Source organism: Hippocampus bargibanti, linkage group LG17 (genome assembly GCF_051943395.1).
Source record: "Hippocampus bargibanti isolate YZ-2025 linkage group LG17, ASM5194339v1, whole genome shotgun sequence".
NCBI classification, from domain to species: Eukaryota; Metazoa; Chordata; class Actinopteri; order Syngnathiformes; family Syngnathidae; genus Hippocampus; species Hippocampus bargibanti.
Window position 1 is genome coordinate 1,379,580 of NC_142750.1, and position 15,528 is coordinate 1,395,107.

Consider the following 15,528-nt stretch of genomic DNA (forward strand, 5'->3'; position numbering starts at 1 on the left):
GAAACAGTGCGGCGTACCCACCTTCCCGGAACACTTGTTACTTCCGGGTTGAGTGAAAACGCATGTGACTACAGCTGCTCACCCGCAGAAAAATGTAGCGTGTGACGACAGTTTCTATGAGCGTTTTGAAATGCGTTTATAAATGAAATGCATTATTATTATTTTTATTATTATTATTATTATTATTATTATTACTTTTATTATTTTTACTTGCCTTTTCGTCGCCATATGTGCTGCCACAAGCAGCGCCTCCACCTGATGTTACTTCCGTATTAGCAAGCTGACCAATAAAGTCAGGGTAGTATGATTGGCAGCCAATGAGAAGCAAGTAAAACTGCTTCCTGTGCGACAGTGTCGCGGGAAAAAAAGACCGGAAGAAGTAGAGTTTTCGCGCGAAAACGGTGACCTGCACTATTGTTCACGGAACTTTTACTGTCGTGCGATTTTTGTGTGATTAGCAACCCGTCCGGCTTGAATCATGTCTGGCTTTGACGACCCCGGAATATACTACAGCGACAGCTTTGGAGCGGGAGAACAAGGCCCCGATGAAGGAGGACAGAAGCGGATCCAGATCAAGAAACGATTCCGTGAATTTCTCCGACAGTTTAGAGTGGGAACCGACCGGACTGGCTTCACGTATAAATACAGGTTGGCGGTCTTCCTTGCAAAGGAAAAAAAGTTCAATTCCACGTTTAAAAAGTGGAATGCCAAATGAAATGTATTATTATTGTAAAAGTTACGATACAAGTTGGACATGAGTTCTTTTCGAAGGAAACGATGATGTTGAGACAAATGAACATAAGTAAAAGTCCAGCTGCCGCCGTTAAAAATAAAATTCAACTTTAATTAAAAAAATCACAATCGATTACATTTAAAATACAAACTACGAAATGTATTGAAGTACGTATTTTTATTGTTAGTCACGTGATATGCCTGTTTTGATAACTTTGCGCACTTCTCAACACAGTTGACGGGAGTTCTTTTTGTTTCTCTGCGTCTCAGAGACGAGTTAAAAAGGCACTACACCCTTGGGGAATACTGCGTCGAGGTGGAGATGGAGGACCTTGCCAGCTTTGACGAAGATCTGTCCGATTGTCTGTATAAACTGCCTTCAGACAATCTGCCTCTGGTAGGATGATACATTCAAACCATGGCGATGTGACTGTAATGGGGGGAGACTTTTTTGTCATTTTAACTTGTTAAAATGGACGCTTATGCACACACGACAACACGTTTGATCGTCGTCATTGTTCGGGACGGCGTGAAAGAAAAAAAAAAACAATTCCCCAAAACCGTGATCGCTCCTCACCCTAACAAAGAACCACATTATGTGAAAACCAGTATCGTTACCAAGTGACGAATGAAATTCGTTCACATTTTAAAACTTTCTTTTTGTATCCAAATAAAAGGATGCTTCCCAAAAATTACCTTTCACATTCGCACAACGAGTTCTATAAAACGAACTCAATTTTAACCATTTAAAATCTTCTTTTCCTTTGTGCTTTTCCCTTGAAGGGGTGCCATAGTGAATCAGTGTGCTCCATCTTCAGAGGTTTGATTGACATGTTGGTTTTGGCAAAATTTTTATGTCGGATGCCTTTTCTTACACAACCCTCTGTATTTATCCGGGCTTGGGACCGGCACAATAAGACACTGGGTTGTAATAATGACAACAATACATTACATTTTAAGTGTCTTTCAAAGCTCTCAAGGACACTTTACAGTCACAGACAGGCATAGGTACTATAATAAATAAAATACAATCATAAATAAAATACAATTATAAATAGAAACGAGAGAGAGAGCTACACAGAAAATGCAATTTTAAATAGGTGGGTTTTGAGATGGGATTTGAAGGTGTCCCCTTGTGGCTATAGAACAAGCAACTCTTAGATCTAGCTAATAGCTATCTATTCGCCAGCTATTGGCTATCTATTTGCTAGCTATTATCTATCTATTCGCTAGTCGTTGAGAGTTTTGAAAGGCGCTTGAAAATTAAATGTATTATTATTATCTATTCGCTAGCCAGCTTGCTATCTATTTGAATTACTTCTGGTTTGAGTTAACGCTGGGGCGTGTGGCTGCCGCTGCTCACCCACAGAAAAAAAACGTATCCTGTGACTGTAAAGTGACCTTGAAAGTTTTGAAAGGCACTTAGAAATGAAATTTATTATTATTATTATCTATTCGCTAGCCAGCTTGCTATCTATTTGAGTTACTACTGGTTTGAGTTAACGCTGGGGCGTGTGGCTGCCGCTGCTCACCCACAGAAAAAAAATGTATCCTGTGACTGTAAAGTGACCTTGAGAGTTTTGAAAGGTGCTTATAAATGAAATTATTATTATTGTTATTATTATTATTAATAAAAATAACACCAATGAACAGTTGGAGGAGGCTGCGAAGGAGGTTGCCGATGAGGTGACGCGTCCACGTCCAATCGGAGAAGAAACTGCGCAAGATATTCAAGTCATGCTGAAGAGTGACGCACACCAGGCTTCTCTCCGCAGCCTGAAGGTAAAAACATGGAAATAAACTTCCTGGTTTGATTTATTTTTTTTTTCTTTTCTTCTTCAACTCGTCAATTCTTTTCTCCGCAGTCCGAGCAGGTGTCTCGTCTGGTGAAAGTACACGGCATCATCATCTCCGCAACTCCCGTGAAGGCCAAAGCCACCAAAGTGTGTCTTCAATGTCGAAGCTGTCGTCATGTCATCAACAATATCTCCGTGCCGCCGGGCCTTCAGGGCTACGCTCTTCCTCGCAAGTGCAGCAAGTAAGCGCAACTTGGGTAACAATAATAAAAAAAATAATAATAAAACATTTCATTTATAAGCGCATTTCAAAACTCTCAAGGTCACTTTACAATCACAGGATACGTTTTTCTTTGGGCGAGCAGTGGCAGCCACATGCGCCAGCGTACACTCAACCCGGAAGTAACTCGAATAATAGAAAGCTAGCTTACTAGATAATAGTTAGCTAATGGACAGCCAGCCAACAGCTAGCCAGCTAGATAGCTAATAAATAGCAAGCTAGATAGCCAGCCAGATAGCGAGCTAAATAGCCAATTAATGGCTAGCTCAGGTAGCTAGCTAAATAGCCAATTAATGCCTCGCGTCATCCGAGTTACCACAATTTGATTGTTTTGTTTTTTTTAGCAGTTTTCACTTTGTCATCTAGTTATAAATATACTTTTATTAACCACCGTTGCTGGCTACCTAGCTAACTATCTATTTGCTACCTATTGTCTGTCTAACTAGCTAGCTATCTATTAGTCATCTATTAGCTAGCTACCTAACTTGATCTATTTGAGTTATTCCAGGTTGAACGTGGTCACCGTTGCGGGCTACTTAGCTAGCTATCTATTTGCTATCTATTAGCTGTCTAGCTAGCTAGCTATTAGTTATCTATATCTATTAGCTAGCTAACTTGATCTATTTGAGTTTTTCCCCGAGTTGAGTGAACGCTGGTGCGTTTGGCTGCCGCTGCTCACCCACATAAAAACATTTCCTGTGACTGTAAAGTGACCTAGAGAGTTTTGAAAGGCGCTGATGAATGAAATGTATTATTATTATTTATTATAAATAGCCAGTCAGCTACTAGATAGCTAGCCAGATAGCCATGCAACTAGATAGCAAATAGATAGAAAGTCTATAGCTAGCTCGCTAGCCAGCTATTTCAAGCATTAGAAATCACCACCTGCGTCTTGCGGGTTTCCTAAAGCGATCGTCTTTCTGATTTTGCAGCACCAATACCACGGCAAGACTGAAGTGCCCCATGGATCCTTATTTCATCATCCCGGATCGCTGCGTTTGCGTTGACTTTCAGACATTGCGACTGCAGGAGTCTCCGGACGCCGTACCGCATGGAGAAATGCCTCGCCACCTCCAGCTCTACTGTGACAGGTTAACGCCTTCAATTTCCAATCCGCCTAAAAAACATTTGAATCAAACGTAATCATGTAAAAGTCACTTGAATTGGATTGGATTCGCCTTTATTAGTCCGGCAGTGGAGAAATTGACATCTCACAGCAGCAAAGTGATGAAAAGAAGAGGAAAGGAAAAGAAGAAGTAGAAAAACAAAATACAGGAGCTGCTGCAAAAGCAGCCACTCTCGCGGCGCCATCTTGAAGTCAAAACAACAACAAAATAACAATTAATATGACAACATAGACGCAGTCATTCAATCTTCAGCGCTTTCTGCAGTCTCTTTGCTGTATAAAGCAGTTCTAGATGAAAGAGGAGAGGATCAAAGCGTCATTTTCACCAGTGGATCAGGGATGTCTTGGTGAAATGCGCGCGTCTGCTACAAGCTAAATGTCGAAAGCAAACGCAAAGCTGTAGCATCCATTGACGAAAGAGATTGTCTCACATCTCCTGTCCCACGTAAATCCGCTTCAATTCTAAGCCGCAGACTGTCCAACAGCACCGACCTTTCCGCTGAACAAAGCGGGGCTGGGCAAAATGCCGCTTATGACGGGCACAAAAAAAGCACAATGTCCCCAGAGCTGTATATCCATGACAGTCAAATGGCACCGACATTCCTCCCAAATCAAAAACGGTGCTGCTCAGCCAAGTCTCCTCCTTAATGAATGTTGTGGCCAAAAATGCTGAAAAACAATCCGCATACATTCCACACGACGGACAAGAACACAAAGTAACAAAAGAAAACAACACCAATAAAAAACCTACTCCGCCGCCATCTTGGATTTCTTTTCATTTTCGTGTGTATTCCTGGTGCGTGGCTGTAAGCTCACAGTTTTTGTTTTGCACAGATACCTGTGTGACCGGGTGGTCCCGGGGAACCGAGTGACCATCATGGGTATCTACTCCATCAAGAAGATGGCCGCCGTGAAGGCCAAAGGCAAAGAGAAAAGCGCCGGAGTGGGAATTCGCGCATCTTACCTGAGAGTGATCGGCATCCAAGTGGACACGGAAGGGGCAGGTAAAATGTCTTTCTTGACTTGACTCCAAACCGAGTCGCTATCTGCGCTAAATAAAACGTTGATTTTCGTCACTGGATTGTTTTTCTGTGTCGGCTTTGTCAATGTCATCTGTGACAGCCGAGGAGAAAAAAAAAACAGTTTTCAGTCCGTTACAAATGATGATTTATTAGCTATCCATTAGCTAGCTGGATAGCTAGTAGCTGACTGACTATAAGCTGCCTAGCTGTTGGCTATCTATTACCTATCCGTTAGCTAGCTAGCTTTCTGTCGATTTGAGTTACTTTGCTGTCGAACTAGCTAGCTGGCTACCTAGCTAGCTATCTATTTGCTATCTAACTAGCTTGCTGGCTACCTAGCTAGCTATCTATTTTCTATCTATTCACTATCTAACTAGCTAATTGGCTACCTAGCTAGCTATCTATTTGCTATCTAACAAGCTAGCTATCTCTTGGTTATCTATTAGCTAGCTATCTAACTTTCTATCTATTTGAGTTACTTCGGGGTTGAGTGAACGCTGGCGCATGTGGCTGCCACTGCTCACCCACAGATAAACTTTCTCCTGGAACTTTAAAGTGGACCTTGAGAGTTTTGAAAGGCGCTTAGAAATAACAATAATAATCCATTTCATTTCTAAGCGCCTTTCAAAACTCTCAAGGTCACTTTACAGCCACAAGATGAGTTTTTCTGTGGGTGAGTAGCGGCAGCCACACTCGCCAGCGTTCACTCAACCCGCAAGTAACTCAAAAAGATGGCTAACCAGCTAATAGATAGCCAGCTAAATAGCTCGCTAGCTAATAGATAGATAATAGATAGCCAGCTATATAGCCGTATAGCTAGCCAGCTAATAGATAGCCAGCTTTCTATCCAGCCAGCCACACAGCTAGCTAGCTAATACATAGCTAATAATAGATAGCCAGCAATCAAATGTACTATTATTATTATTATTATAGAAAGGAACAAAATCTTAGCCTGACCACAACGCTAACGTGTTCTGTCCTCCGGCAGGTCGCGGTGCTACTGGATCGGTGTCCCCGCAGGAAGAGGAGGAGCTACGGACGCTGGCCGCCTCTCCCGACGTTTACAGCTCGCTAGCTCGCTCCGTCGCTCCCTCAATCTACGGCAGCGACGATCTTAAAAAGGCCATCACCTGTTTGTTGTTTGGAGGTTCAAGGAAGAGGTGAAATAACAAAATGGCGGATTTTGTGACTCGGTCTGGCTGATACGGGTTCTTCTCTTTTTGTTTTTTTACACGTTTAGGCTGCCCGATGGTCTCACTCGCAGGGGGGACATCAACCTCCTCATGCTGGGAGATCCTGGTACCGCCAAGTCTCAGTTGCTCAAGTTTGTGGAGAGAAGCTCGCCCATTGGGGTAACGCTTTTCTTTACGCACTCCGATCTGATTGGATAGTATTTGCTAATTGCATTTTCTACATATTGATTTACAGTGTATAGCGCATTAACATCTGCATTTTCTACATCAAAAAATTCTAAAATTCTGATTTTCAAAATTTTTTAATGGGTATTTTCTAAATTTTTACAACTTTCAAAAATGGCATTTTCGAAATTTTTAAAAATCGATTCTAAAATGGTGATTTTCTTTTTTTTTTTTTTTTTTTCTAAAATTGTGATTTTTACAAATGAATACAACATATTGATTCACATAGCGCTCACAGAAAAACTTATCCTGTGACCTTGAGAGTTTTGAAAGGCGCTTAGAAATGAAATGTATTATTATTTAACCAATCGCATACATTGATTTATATAGCGCTTCAACACCAGCATTCTACTTTGAACATTTTCTACATTAAAAAAAAAAAAATTTGATTTTTAGTTTGTTTTTTTCTAAAATGGTGATTTTCAACATTTTTAAAAACAATTCTAAAATGGCGATTTGCAATTTTTTTTTTCTAAAATGCTGATTGTCCAATCACATACATATTTATTTATATAGCGCTTCAACACCAGCATTCTACATTGAACATTTTCTACATTAAAAAAAATCAAAAATGCTGTTTTTTTTTTTTTTCTAAAATGGTGATTTTCTAAATTGTTAAAAACATTTTCTAAAATGGCGACAATTAACAAAAGAAGAATTGGCTCCCTTTTGGTCAGCCCTGCCGTACGTCATTAATGACGTTGTTTTGTGCACCCCACAGGTTTACACTTCAGGAAAAGGAAGCAGTGCTGCCGGTTTGACCGCCTCGGTTTTGAGGGACCCGGCGACGCGTGGCTTCATCATGGAGGGCGGCGCCATGGTGCTGGCGGACGGCGGCGTTGTCTGCATTGATGAGTTTGACAAGGTCAGGTTGGGTTCCAAACATGCTTTCTGTTCCTGGACGGAGAGGGGGAGATTGTCCCTCATCACTTGCCGTAGTCCAATTGGTTGAGGGGTATCATAATGATGGACAATTTCAAAACCAGTGTCTATTTTGTATTTTGATTTGCAGATGCGAGAAGATGACAGAGTTGCCATCCACGAGGCTATGGAGCAACAGACCATCTCCATCGCCAAGGTAAATTAAACCGCAAGCTAATAATTAGCGACGGTAGATTCGAGCTACGATTGGATTGGATTCGCCTTTATTGGTCTGGCAGTGAAGAAATTGACATTTCACAGCAGAAAAGTGATGGAAGTAAGAGGAAAGGAAAGGAAGAAGTAGAGAAATAAAATACAGGAGCTGCTGTAAATGCAGCCACTCGCAGCGCCATTTTGAAGTCACAAGAACAGAAAAAACACAAAAATATGACAGCGATGACAGTCAAATGGCACCGACATTCCTCCCAAATCAAAAACTGTGCTGGCATATTTGTGCTGCCAAAATGGCTGTCCAGCGATGACAGTCAAATGGCACCGACATTCCTCCCAAATCAAAAACGGTGCTGCTCAGCCGAGTCTCCTTGATGAATGTGGTGGCCCAAAAAAAATGCTGGAAAAACGATCTATATCCGTTCCACATGACTCACAACGACACAAAGTGACAAAAAAACCAACAAGAAAAGCAAGGCTCGTGATGGCTGCCTCCTGGGGCGCCATCTTGGACTTCCTTAAGCCTCTCGCGGCGCCTCCTGACGTTTGAACGCTTGACCAAACGGTCCACTTTTTTTTTTTTTTGTTGTTGCTAGGCCGGCATCACCACCACCCTGAACTCCCGCTGTTCCGTCCTGGCCGCCGCCAATTCCGTGTTTGGTCGCTGGGATGATACCAAAGGGGAGGACAACATTGACTTCATGCCCACCATTTTATCCCGATTCGACATGATCTTTATCATCAAAGACTTGCACGACCAGCAGCGGGACATGGTAAGCGCCATTTTGAGTGTTTTCATTGACGCTCAAATCGTTGATGTCGCCGATTGTCGTTTATTTATTTGTTTGCCTTCTTGGTCTTTTGTAGACGCTGGCCCGTCACGTGATGAACGTTCATCTGAGCGCCCAGACGCAAACGGAATGCGTTGAGGGGGAGATTCCGTTAGCCACTTTTAAGAAGTACATCGCCTTTGCCAGAGCGTAAGTCTTGTTTTTGTTACATTTGGTTGACGACGGGACGTACAATTTAATATGAATACTCATTGATGGCTTTCCCGACAGGAAATGCGGGCCTCGTCTGTCTGCCGCCGCGGCCGAGAAGTTGAAAAACAGATACGTGCTGATGAGAAGTGGCGCAAGAGAGCACGAGAGGGAAACGGATAAAAGAGCATCCATTCCCATCACTGTCAGGTATTGGTTTTCCGTCCTCAAAGCGTATGTACGGCCATCTTGTGTGTATTGGTTGCGTCTTTAGCAAAATGTTTGTGATTGCTGGTCTACTTAACTCATTTGCTCCCATTCCCGAATTTATTTGGGAATTGAAAAGCGTGACGCGGAGCGCTATTTCCCAAACTTGTTTTTCTTGCGGTGGGTTCCGATAAAGCGCTGGTCAGACCCCTGGCAATGTTTTTTTCCTTCCATGAGGCGGCAGAGTTTACCTTATTGTCAAAGTTAGCGCTTTGTTACAGTTTCAACTGTTGTTAAAACGCTATATAAATCACTATATACAGTAAAGTCTCGTTATATCGATATTCAAGGGAGTCCTAAAAAATATCGATATAACCGGGACTATCGATATATCCGACCCTGTTTGCATGTAATTTTCTCCGTGCGTGCATAGAAATAGTATCGATATAACCGGGACTATCGATATATCCGATATCGATATAACGAGACTTTACTGTATGTGTTTTATTTTGTACATCTGCCCCCATTTCAAGCTCAGATAACTCCAGACCTGTATAATTTAGGAATTAACTCTTTTTTTTATGAAAGAAGAGAGTCTAAGATTTCTTGTATAAGTTAACTCATTGACTGCCAGATGTGCAAAAATGTGTCCACTTCAGTGCCAGGGTTTTTGTCATTGTCACTCAAATTGCAAGACCCACAGAATGTTGAGTTTTAGGACTAGATAAACATTTAATACAGCGTTAGAAACCTTAGACTCTCTTCTTTCATCAGAAAAAAGTTAATTCCTAAGTTATATCGGCCTGGAGTTATATGAGTTTGAAATGGGGGCAGATGTACAAAATACAAGACATACCGTATTGGATTATATGTTTTTTTGTCATTGTCTCTCGAATTTCAGCACCTTCGGGAATGGCAGTAAATGAGTTAATTTGGTCCGTCTTCAATGTATTTTAGGCAACTGGAAGCTGTCGTGCGTATCGCCGAGTCGCTGGCCAAAATGAAACTGCAGGCCGTCGCCGGAGAGAAGGAAGTAGACGAGGCGCTGCGACTCTTCCAAGTTTCGACATTGGACGCTGCGCTTTCGGGCAGCCTCTCGGGTGTGTTTGTAGTTGAAGTTTTGACGTCACTGCAGTGATATCTTGGCTTACCAACTTAATTGGTTCCCAGACAGTGTGTAAGGCGAAAAATGTGTATCCCAAAAAATTAATTTCCCATAGGAAACCATTAAAAGGAGAATAATCCGTTCCCATGACCCCATAAAACATAATTTCCTAATTTTCTTATCCTTAAAACTACACAAAATATACCTTATTTTATGTAGAATAAATGTGCTATGGTATTATAATTAAAGAAATAAACTGTAGTGCATAATAAAGTGGTTTTATTTACCTTTGTGATGGTCGTTAATGGCTTGCTGTAATGGAGTGGCCGGTTTCATCAGCATTAAACGCTTGATGAAGAACGTAGCCTTCTTCTTTCACCATCTTGAAGAATGACTGCCTGTCTCTAATGTTTAAACCACCTCCCCTCACTGCTGCGTTCTTGACCAATCACGTGGCTTTAACCAATGACTGGGGGCGTGGAATAGAAGACCAAAACAAGCCAGCTGCCATTTTCTTGTTAGGAGAACGGACTCGTTGGCGAACGACACATCACTCAGTGTGTATCGCGAAAAATAGTTTTTATGCCAAGGTAAAATTTTCATCAATTTAACGTCCGTAACCCGAAAAGTTTGTAACTGGTTGTCAAGGGGTTCGTAAGCCGAGGTATCTCTGTATATCACGTTTTACTCTCTTTTTTTGGGTAACATGATTTCATTTTGACACGCAGGTGTGGAAGGTTTTACTACTCAAGAGGACCAGGAAATGCTTTCCCGTATTGAAAAGCAATTAAAGAGGCGCTTTGCAATCGGCTCCCAAGTGTCTGAGCACAGTATCATCCAAGATTTTGCCAAACAGGTCAGTCACAAAAATAGAAGAACCACACACAAACACACTAAGGACAAAGTGTATCATCAGCTACAACAGGTATTGCTCTTTTTTTTGTGCTCACAACCGTCACTAAGCTATATTTTTATTCCTAACTTTTTTAACTCATTCACTGCCATTCACAAATGTATTTAGGAATTGAAAATGTGATGTAGAGAACCATTGGCCAATTTATTCGTTTTTTTGTTCTTTTTTTTTTCTTGTTTGGGTGCCGATAAAGCGCTGGCTATGGCATCTGGCAATGTTCTTTTTCCTTCCATAAAGGAGCAGCATTTTGTACTATTTATTTTGTACAGCTGCCCATGTTTCAAGCTCATATAACTCCAGACCTATATAACTTAGGAATTAACTCTTTTTTTTTCCTGATGAAAGAAGAGAGTTAGGTTTCTCATGCTGCATTGAATGTTTATGTAATCTTAAAACTCAATATTCTGTGGGTCCTGCAATTTGAGTGATAATGACAAAAACCCTGGCACTGGAGTACACACATGGTCTGGCAGTCAATGAGTTAATAAATGTGAGAAACTAACATTTTTTGTTTTGTGGTTTTTTTTTTTTAAATATGATTCAACTCTGCAGAAATATCCCGACCACGCCATCTACAAAGTTCTCCACCTGATGTTGAGGAGGGGTGAGCTCCAGCACCGCATGCAGAGAAAAGTGCTGTACAGAGTCAAATAAGATGATTGTGTCACATCAAGTCAATATTGGTGTAAGTACACCCCCATTAGCCCCGCCCATCGATGTAAACGTTAACCTTATGAGTCAAAAGATGAAAATGTCGATTTGTTTTTTGTTGCTCCCAAAAAAACAACCGATGTTTCCACATATCAGCATGTCGTCAATTTACATTCTGAGAATCTTCAATAAAATGTGATGTCATAGCAAATTATTATTGGCCTGTTTTTTTCCAATTCCAAAGGAAACTGATTTAACTGTGTATTGGATTGCATTTTGCCTCTTCTTTATGAGCGCCATTCCCGAGTTTTTTTCATGCTGGGACTGCTGATAAAGCACTGGTCAGACCTCTGGTAATGTTTTACCCTTCCACAAGGTGGCAGCATTTCCTTTTGTTTCCATGTTAGCACTTTGTTCCAGTTTCAGCTGTTTTTATAGCGCTATATCAATCAATATGGATTGTATTTTGCACAGCCGCCCTCATTTAAAGCTCATATAAGTCCAGACCCATCTAATTTAGGAACTAACTCATTATTTTCTGATGAAAGAAGAGAATCTAAGGTTTCTTACACTGAATTGAATATTTATGTAGTCCTAAAACTAAATATTCTGTGGGTCTTGCAATTTGAGTGACAATGACAAAAACCCTAGCACTGAAGTGGACACATTTTTGCATGTCTGGCAGTCAATGAGTTAACTTATACAAGAAATCTTAGACTCTCTTCTTTCATAATAAAAAAACCCCGGCACTGGAGTGGACATATTTTTGCATATCGCCTAGCAGTCAATTAGTTCATGTAACTAACGCCTAGCCTGTTAGCTTTGCAATGCTAAGGGACGTTGTTTAAGCACGCGCAGTGTACAGAATAATCAGGTGTCATCTGATTGGTTGTCCAGTGTGTCAATCAAGTTAAAGGGATGGCTGATAGGCTGACGTCTCGTTTTATTTTTCAAAACAACTCAACTTTATTAGGGTCGCGTGAGTTCATAACAGTGTCACATCACCTTGTCATGTTTGTCCACCAAATAGTACCTCGGAGATGGACTGGTCGATCGTATTGATCACGTTGTGCTATAAGAGGTACATTCCCGTTCCGATCGTCGCCAATGTGACGCAAAGTCCCACGGTGAAACTCATGAGTGGAGGAAATGAGAAAGTGGTGGCGTTGATCTTGGATGGTTCGTTTGCGACACACAAAAGCTTCTGCAAGTCATCAAAAACCTGTCGGCGGAGGGGGGCAAACAAAACATGTCAGCAGATTCTCCGAGTCCTTTCCTCTAAAACACGGGTGTCAAATTTATTTTCTTGCCACGGCCCACGTCATTACGATTCCCTCTTGGCGGCCGTTATGAATATGGGGAAGCCATTAGCACGTTTAATCCCCTCCACATATGACAGCAAATTAACTCATTCACTGCCACGCATGTGCAAAAATGTGTTCACTCCAGAGCCAGGGTTGTTGTCATTGTCACTTGAATTCCAGGATCCGCACAATATTGAGTTTCAGGATGGTGTCAACATTCAATGCAGCGTAAGAAACCTTAGATTTTCTCCTTTCATCGGAAAAAAAAATTGTTAATTCCTAAATGATATGGGTCTGGAGTTATATCAGCTTGAAATGGGGGCAGCTGTAAAAAATGCAATATGTACATATTGATATATATATAGAGAGCTTTAGCAACAGCTGAAGAGTTATAATTGAATAGAAAGTAGCGTGATCGCTAGCTACCTGGATCGCTAGCTAGCTAGCTCGATAGATGAGCATTGGAATTTCACAAGTTTGACTTGCTTTTGCGGGCCGAATAAAATGATGCGACGGGCCAGATTTGGCCCCCGGGCCTTGACTTTGACCCCTGTGCTCTAAAGAGTCCCTCGTTGCCCCCTAAAAGAGTCTCTCGGGACCAAATAGTCACCTGTGTGTTGAACTCAAAGGCCTGAACCGCCTCCTCCAGCACAGCCGCCCTCTCCGCATCGCTCAGCTCGATGGCGTTCATGCGACTCCTGTAAAGCTGCTTGAAGCGAGTGGCGCTGGTCACGCCCGGGAAGAAGAAAAAGGAAAGACCCTCCTTTCCTGTCAATCCAAGGGACTTCTGGGTAATTTTTCCCAGCACTTGACCTCCGGACAGATCCCCGAGATATCGAGTGTAAGCGTGCGCCACCAGCAGCATTGGATTCTTTTGTCCGATCTGCAGACGAGAACTTTAGTCCATCGAGCCTCAAATCCATCGTGCCATTTAGCGGACGGTTTGTTATGCGTTCACCTCTCGTAGCCTCTGCGTGTATCTTTGAGTGGCGGCGGGAACAATCACCTTCCCGCTCCAGTCGGGACCGAAAAAATGCTCCAAGTCGCTCTCCAGGTATTCCAGGCGAGCGAGTTCTTGAGGGAAGTATATCGGCGCCACCGCCGGATGGGAACAATTCTTATCAAGTTCCTCTTCCAGCACTTTGTAGATCTCGTAGAGGGAACATAGCAGGAGCTAACGGAGGCATCACGTGGTTTCATATTAATAATAATCATCCATTTAGTTTCTAAGTGCCTTTCAAAACTCTCAAGGTCACTTTACAGTCACGGGATAAGTTTTTCTATGGGTAAGCAGCGGCAGCCACATGCGCCAGCGTTCACTCAACCCGCAAGTAACTCATAGTAGGCTATCTATATAGCAGATAGATAGCTGGTTAACCAGCTAGATAGCTAATCGATAGCGAATAGGTAGATAGCTTAAACTAGGTAGCGAATAGATAGATAGCTATATAGCAAATAGCTAGCTAGCCAAATAGATAGCTAATCGATAGCGAATACGTAGATAGCTAATACTGTAGATAGCGAATAGCTATATAGATAGATAGCTACTAATGTAGATAGTGAATAGCTAGCTAGATAGATGGATAGCTATATAGCAAATAGAAAGCTAGCTAGATAGCGAATATGTATATAGCTAGACTGAAGCAACTTACGAACAAATTCACCTTACGAACGGATCTTGTTCGTAAGTTGAATTTGCTCACTGCTGCGTGTATCCCCTCCGTCCTCTACCACGGATCTTGACCAATCACGTGCAGCTTTAACCGAAGACTGGGGGCGGGGAGTAAAGGACAAAAAAAGTCGGCTGCCATTTCCAGCTCCTCGTTCACCTCAGAGATCCAGCTCCCAAGAACCGGCTCGTTTGCGAACGACACATCACCCATTGTGGCGCTCCCGAAAAATAGTTTGTATGCCAAAATTAGATTCTCGTGAGTTTAACTTTCGTAAGGTGAAAAATTCGTTAGCTAAAGCGTTCGTAAACCGAGGTATCACTGTACATCCTATCCAATCATGCTAAATTAGCCTTTTTTTCACCTTGGATTTTTCAACTGGAGACATTGATGTTCAACCGACCTTGTACTGCGCCATTGTGATCTGCCCCCTTTGGTAACTCAGCATCAGCTCCGTATTTTCGGCTCTCACGTGGTTCTCCTTGGTGGCTTCTTTAATCTGTTCTGACAGATCACTGTTGATAACGCAGTAATCAATCATTTGAAATGCGTTCGGGGTATTGATAGCAATTTTTTTGCGGCGGACCGAGTGGTTATACCTGCCCTCTTCCCACGTGTTGTCATATTTCCTTGCGCTTTTCATGGCCTCCATCTACACAATCAAGTACGCGTTTAATCCAATATAGCTATTAGCGTGAAATTCTATTCATAAATAAACAGCGTCTTGCCTTCTTAATGTCCGTGCTGCTTGAGGGTCTTTTGTTGCTGACCGGATTCCACTTTGCGCCTTCAGTGATCCCTCAAGTCTCATTTATACATGGGCAGAATGTGCCAAAGATGCTGAGCCAGATGGGAAGTGTTTCTGATAACTCACATGACTCGGCTTGCTTGCGACATAACGTGACATTGCAGATGGAGGGAAGAAAAAAAATAAAACATGACACAGTAGAATTTCTCAGTTTGGAATTTCAGATGAGCAAACAGGCGCTGTATGGGAACCTATGGGGAGAAATAGGGTGTTGTTCTATAAATTGCTCACCATTAATATGTTTTTTGTTGGAAGTGATCATAAAAAAACAGTAATCCCTTACTACTTCGCCAAAATTACATCTAGGGTTTGCGACATCGCGGGTTTTCATCTATCACGGTGGTTCCAGTCTGCATTAACCGTGAAAAACGAGGGATTACTGTAGTACCTGTCAATAACAACGATGCAGTGTGTGATTTCACAT

The 15,528-nt window shown here is 42.0% G+C and overlaps 2 protein-coding genes across 2 annotated transcripts; one reads left to right on the forward strand and one right to left on the reverse strand.

The window, feature by feature from the left end:
* Positions 1-381: 381 nt before the first annotated feature.
* Positions 382-11,536, forward strand: mcm5 (minichromosome maintenance complex component 5). Its single transcript, XM_089018676.1, has 16 exons — positions 382-648; positions 1,003-1,129; positions 2,386-2,514; positions 2,598-2,770; positions 3,741-3,899; positions 4,769-4,938; positions 5,945-6,116; positions 6,197-6,308; positions 7,096-7,239; positions 7,387-7,452; positions 8,063-8,239; positions 8,334-8,446; positions 8,528-8,656; positions 9,611-9,753; positions 10,487-10,614; positions 11,224-11,536. The coding sequence occupies exons 1-16, from the start codon at positions 479-481 to the stop codon at positions 11,323-11,325; spliced, it is 2,214 nt and encodes a 737-aa protein (XP_088874802.1). The 5' UTR covers positions 382-478; the 3' UTR covers positions 11,326-11,536.
* A 727-nt stretch (positions 11,537-12,263) lies between these two features.
* Positions 12,264-15,131, reverse strand: hmox1a (heme oxygenase 1a). The gene is made up of 6 exons (XM_089018677.1): positions 15,025-15,131; positions 14,896-14,948; positions 14,700-14,811; positions 13,585-13,800; positions 13,237-13,509; positions 12,264-12,544 (listed from the first exon to the last, which is right to left on the reverse strand). Exons 2-6 carry the CDS (start codon positions 14,946-14,948, stop codon positions 12,395-12,397), a joined length of 804 nt encoding a protein of 267 aa, XP_088874803.1. The 5' UTR covers positions 15,025-15,131; the 3' UTR covers positions 12,264-12,394.
* Positions 15,132-15,528: the final 397 nt, after the last annotated feature.

What these genes read in the sequence shown, in the direction of transcription:
- mcm5 (XM_089018676.1), top strand. Translation starts at nt 479, where the DNA reads ATGTCTGGCTTTGACGACCCCGGAATATACTACAGCGACAGCTTTGGA. An exon ending in CTCCAGCTCTACTGTGACAG is followed by an intron (nt 3,900 to 4,768) that starts GTTAACGCCTTC and finishes TGTTTTGCACAG; the next exon opens with ATACCTGTGTGACCGGGTGG. An exon ending in AGTGGACACGGAAGGGGCAG is followed by an intron (nt 4,939 to 5,944) that starts GTAAAATGTCTT and finishes GTCCTCCGGCAG; the next exon opens with GTCGCGGTGCTACTGGATCG.
- hmox1a (XM_089018677.1), bottom strand. Translation starts at nt 14,948, where the DNA reads ATGGAGGCCATGAAAAGCGCAAGGAAATATGACAACACGTGGGAAGAG. An exon ending in AACACGTGGGAAGAGGGCAG is followed by an intron (nt 14,812 to 14,895) that starts GTATAACCACTC and finishes CGTTATCAACAG; the next exon opens with TGATCTGTCAGAACAGATTA. An exon ending in ACACGCAGAGGCTACGAGAG is followed by an intron (nt 13,510 to 13,584) that starts GTGAACGCATAA and finishes TCTCGTCTGCAG; the next exon opens with ATCGGACAAAAGAATCCAAT.